We start from the raw sequence: 5,440 nt of genomic DNA on the forward strand, positions 1-5,440 counted from the left end.
CAGACCGGCCTGCATTTTTGTTTAGACCATCTACAAAATGGGCCCCACCTGATACACGTGTCGTTTGCCTGCGAGTAGAGATGCATATGAAACTAGGAAACATATACAAATATGATAGTATCATGAATGAATGGTAATGATCTAGCAACGAGGTAGATCGGGTGGTGGTGGAGGCAGTGTCGATGAAGCAGTGGGTCCATTATCTACCACGAAAGCCGTGGATAATCCCCATGTCAGGTGGGCATCCAAGTGGCAATGGAGCTGCCATACACCTGTACGTTTCAGATGGCCAAGGAGAATCGTTAGTATGTCAGTTTCCCATGAAAAAAATTAAAAAGAAAGATCATACACATGCGTTTTTTTAACGTTCAAGACGTGTGAGTGCCATCCTACCTTTTCATTAAATGTGACTCAAGATGTGGGGCTTAGATCACAAAATTCTTCACACAACTGAAGTAGGCCATACCAAAGGCAGCAAAGGGGACATTCCAGATGGATGGAACGTGGAATCCATCGTGTTTTATCTATGTCATTCTGCCCGTTCAGATCAGGTCTGCCAACGGGAATGACAGGACATAAATAAACCTAGGTGGGCCACAAAAAAATATAATATATGTTGTAGGCGTGATTGTATATAACTTCCCTTGGTGTGTCCCACTTCAGTTTTGGATCTAGGTGATTATTGAGATGTAATGTGAGACCCGATGGACGGTCTGGATTGAACATAAACATAAACTTTATGTGTACATTGGAATGTCATTTTCTTACCGGGATTGTTGGCTCGGAATCGGACGACAGCCCAACCGCCGACGGGAACTGCTATGGTGTTCCGCACCTGCGGGTTCACCAAATTGAACATGCTCCTATGCGTGGCACTATCGTAATTTCCGAACCCCTGTGCGAGCACGTAGAAATTAAAACCATGTAGATGCATCGGGTGGTTCTCTACCCCAACTATCGCCGTGTTCTGAAACACTATCTCCACCGTCGAGTTGTACGCGAGCCTCTTGGCACGTGTTGACTTCAGGGTCGTTGATACTAACTGGCTCGCGTTAGCGTTCGTGTAGTCAAACACGAGCGGGGGCGTGTCTGGGAAGTCGTCCGTGAAGATGCCCTGCACGCCGCTATGGTGCGCCTGCAGCATGGATAGCGTGGTGGGCAGCCGGAACGAAGCGTTGTTCAAGCTCGCTGCGAACCTCATTCCATTTAGACCCGCACACGTGGCGTTCTCCTCGCACGGTTCGAGCCCAAATCCAACGGTCATAAACATGTGCTCGTCCACGTGGAGAGGCACCTTGTGACCCCAACCACGCAGGGCAGTTAGGTTGCTGTAGAACCGGTGGGCTGTTGGGGTGTCGAATAATGCTGGTAGGACCGGCATCAGGGGCGTTGCTGATGACGTGGGGCCCTTGTACTGGAGGATGGCGGTGGTGGTCGTGTCATCAAAATCTATGCCCTGGGCCGTCGCGTAAGGGCGAGCCGCTATGTAGTAGGCCCCAGGTGGGCCATTTGCAACGAAGAGGACGTCTGCGGTCTGGCCTGGGGCCACAACAACGACATTGGTAACGTACGGCTCAGTGTAGGTGGCATCGATGCCCACAACCGTCAGATTGTGGCCAGCGATCTTAAAGAAGTGCTGGTTACTGATGGCAGCGTTGATGATTCGCAGCATATATGTCTTACCTTGCACCACTTCAATCTTGTGCGTTTCTGGATTATGAAAGAGAGTGTCACGTGAGAATGGAAAGGACGAAAGAGTCTAACATGCGCAGGTGGTCATGTTTGGGGGGGCAGGCTATTTTCAGGCCCAGAAACAAGTATGGTCCAAGGCCCGAACCTAGCTCAAGCTTAAGACCATTTGCCTATTTAGTAAATGGGCTGGGCTCAGGATAGGGCTGAGCCCAAACTAGCTCGACCTGAACCTGAACATCCGACCCATAGATGCTAACATGCGCTGGTGTTGTATGTTTTCTGTAATTTTTTAACTTACTAATGCTGGTGCATGGGTAGAGATCGCCGGGCCTTCCGTTGATTGTATAGGCGTTAGAGATATTGGGTGCACCTCCAGTGAGAGTAGCCTCGTCCTCAACATCCACCACGTTCGCATTCCACCACTCCCCTGTGCATGGGCATTTTCGTCATTTAAAAATATAGAAGTACGGTTTTGAATGGTGGGGGGGCCATCGTCAATGATTCTGGACCATTGATATTGCCAATGACCCGCCCGACCAAAATCAACCCAATTGGATGATCTAAGCCATTTAAAATGAATTTGGTCTAACTGTTATTTTCAGTGGCGCTTGACCAGACCGCTACCATGATCTGATCCATGATAGATCTTGATATCCATCGATCCATGGTGAGAATGTTTTCTTACCTATAACAATGGGGAATTCCTTGTGAGGTTTGATGAAAGGATAGGATCGACCGGCTCTAGGATGAATGATCAGAGCACCGTAGACCGTTGCTCGGAGCAGCGATACATGGGCATGCCACCAAAGTGTCCCTTCCTGAGCTGTGACGTTGAACCTGTAAGTGTAACTGTTCCCGGGAACCATCGGACATTGGGTCACGTACGCTGGCCCATCAGCCCAAGCACTTAGCTTTTGAAATATCCCATGCCTGTAAAACCATTGCCATCATAACGGGCCATTAGCAAATTTTGAGAATGTGATCATCTAACATGCATCACTCTGTTGGGCCCACATTTAAATATGATCGGATGATCTGAACGGTTCATCTTATTAGACGTATTTCAGGTGGTTTACGTACCAAACCTCATGCTAAATGGATAATTCTAAGCTAAATATATAGTTATAGATGAGGAGGGCTGGATACAGTACTGCAAAGATTTGTAGGCTAAGCTTAACCTACAACTCCATGTGTGAGGCCCACAATAAGGTGTCCATAAAATCCAATCCGTCCATCATGCCCAACCCTTCAGGCTGATAGAGAACTCTAAGCGGGCCGTACCATAGGGAACAGTTGTGACCGGGACACCCAATTAAAACCTGCCAGATTGTGTGGGCCTCACTGTGCTTTGTGTATGACATCCAGTCAATTAACATGCACACCATCAAGACGATTGCACGACCCACCTAAATGTTTGACGTGCCTGATTATTTGGTGCTAAGGAGAAGATGATGGGGTGCATATGATGGATGGATTGGATGTCATGCACATACCATGATAGGCCTCGTAGATTTCGATGTACATTAAGATTAACCTATACAGCTTTGCAGTGGATTCGGTCGTTGGGTTGATAATAGACAGTAGAGAGGTGAATTATCCAAAGTTCACATTCAATTCAAGAAATTAACACAGATGGTCATTGTTCAGGCATGTAACTGGATGGTCAATCTACGATTGTGTGGTATTCTGTTCCAATCATCCCATTTCTGCATGTGGGGCCCATAGGAAAAAATCAACGAGGGCATTAAAAAAGAAAAAAAACACGTTTTGTGTCATAAGAATAAGTAGAGAATTACCAGTGTATGGAGATGTTGTAGGGTGACTCATTGATGACATGAACTACCAGCGTGTCGCCCTCTTGAACACGGATCGTTGGGCCAGGGAATTGCCCATTCACGGCAACGATGACCCGCTCTTCACATAGTGGGTTGACCGTTAGATTGCCGACCTGAACATGTATAAATTTTAGAAAGAAAAATAATAATAATAATAATAACATAAGAGGCTAATTCATCAACCTCACAAAATTTAAAACATTCTTTGAAAGAACGAGTTTTAGAAGGACATTGGAAATGAATTGGAAGATAAGAAAGGGTGAATAAGTATCTTAGATGTCTCTTTCTGAAGATTGCAAGTTACTTAAACTACTTATGCCTCAAGTAGCTTATTTTGATTTCTACTAATTATTAAGCTGTAAGTGATTAAGTACCTTTAAGTAAAATAATAGTTACTTATAATTGATCTTAAACCAAACTTAATTATCTCAAATAAGTTATAACCATCTACTAATATTGGAAGTAGAAAAAGTAACTTATGTAGTGGTATCCAAATGGGCCCTAAGAGACATCATTGTAGCCACACACACAATTAAAAAACCATGAGAGGAGCAATAGATGTACAATTTTAATTATGCATACATGTCATTGGTGGGCCTCACACAGCTTGAGCTATGGTTGTAACTACTGAATTAATATTCAATAGTGTGTAATCATATCTCAAGAATTAATAAGAAAAAGGGTAGAAGAAAATACAATGCTTGTAAGCATACCCGAAATGTGTGCTGGACAACATTGGCAGAAGCCATGAAGGCAAGCACGGCGAAAGTGCACACTAGCAACCACATGGCACGTGCCATGTTGGAGTGTGAGCGATGAGATGGAAAGGATGGAAGAGAGAATGGGAGGAGAAGCTCTCCTTGTTGGAGTGTGGGCAATGGGGTTGAAGGGATGGAAGAAAGAATGGGAGGAAAAACACTTCCTTTTTATGTATTTGAGATTGTTGAGAATCCAACGAAGGATATACACAATATCTCTATGTATATACTTTTTAATCCGTTTGAAAGAAATTTCTATGTTATAAAAAATGAGCTCCAATGGCACTATATATAAGTTCTGAATCGGGAACGGTTCTAAAACAATCGGCACGAATTTGGTAAGAGGACTAGCCAGAATGAAAATGAGCAGGTAGAATTTCATTTCTTCAAGTAATCGCCGGTGACCGTTTCTCATGAAGAATGACCAAAATACCCTTACACTTTGAAGAATCTATTGAAAGGGATAAACTGTGGGCACATGCGTCAAAATGGGAACACGTGTATGATATCCATTTCTCTTTTGGAATGACCAAAATACCCTTGGACTTTGAAGAATCTATTGTAAAGGTTAGATTCCGCAGCACATGAATCAGGGAGTGCACTTACCAGGTTGAACGTACTCATGCGAGTAAGATGGATGGTGAGAAAGAAAGCAACTCTACGGCCTATATCCAACCAAACTTTGTGGCCCACATGATGAGTTGACTGGATTTTAATATGTACCTGACTTTACTGTACGCCCACATATAAGTAGATCCCTTGTACTCATTGTTGATGCAAGGACCGCTCTCTTCAGGCCTCCGAGCACCCCCACAAGAGAAGGGCAAAGGAGACCCTGATTAGAGCAAGGGACCCTCCGATACTAAAGTCAGGTGAAGTATCTGGGTGTAGGTGCGTTGAGGGATTTAGGGTAAAAGATTTTGTGTACCTTTCACAATAGATAAGTCATTTATTTATAGGGCAAGAGTTTATTATGTGGGTGGAGACGTTTCTTGAATTACAGGTGCGTACTCAATGGACGTCTCTCAACCGTTTCGCATGATCTTTAGTGAAGATAAGTTCTAGCGGTCGAACCATAAGAAAGTTGAAGTAGATGGCCGAGGCTGAGGTCTATGGCCAACCTGACCTACCGATGCCAACCTGTTGAAGACCTGA

At 44.5% G+C, this 5,440-nt stretch overlaps 1 protein-coding gene across 1 annotated transcript; it reads right to left on the reverse strand.

Annotated features, from left to right (window-relative positions):
* LOC131244648 (laccase-7-like) lies at positions 1–4,498 on the reverse strand. Its single transcript, XM_058244146.1, has 6 exons — positions 4,241–4,498; positions 3,489–3,640; positions 2,378–2,622; positions 1,991–2,119; positions 769–1,710; positions 1–272 (listed from the first exon to the last, which is right to left on the reverse strand). The coding sequence occupies exons 1-6, from the start codon at positions 4,325–4,327 to the stop codon at positions 142–144; spliced, it is 1,686 nt and encodes a 561-aa protein (XP_058100129.1). The 5' UTR covers positions 4,328–4,498; the 3' UTR covers positions 1–141.
* Positions 4,499–5,440: the final 942 nt, after the last annotated feature.

The sequence above is a fragment of the Magnolia sinica genome, chromosome 4 (genome assembly GCF_029962835.1).
Source record: "Magnolia sinica isolate HGM2019 chromosome 4, MsV1, whole genome shotgun sequence".
Taxonomy (NCBI): Eukaryota; Viridiplantae; Streptophyta; class Magnoliopsida; order Magnoliales; family Magnoliaceae; genus Magnolia; species Magnolia sinica.

Excerpts from the sequence above, each read along its gene's own strand:
- LOC131244648 (XM_058244146.1), bottom strand. The coding sequence starts at position 4,327 with ATGGCACGTGCCATGTGGTTGCTAGTGTGCACTTTCGCCGTGCTTGCC. Across the intron at positions 2,120-2,377 it reads GGAATTCCCCATTGTTATAG|GGGAGTGGTGGAATGCGAAC; the intron begins GTAAGAAAACAT and ends GCCCATGCACAG. Across the intron at positions 273-768 it reads ATTCCGAGCCAACAATCCCG|GTGTATGGCAGCTCCATTGC; the intron begins GTAAGAAAATGA and ends TGAAACGTACAG.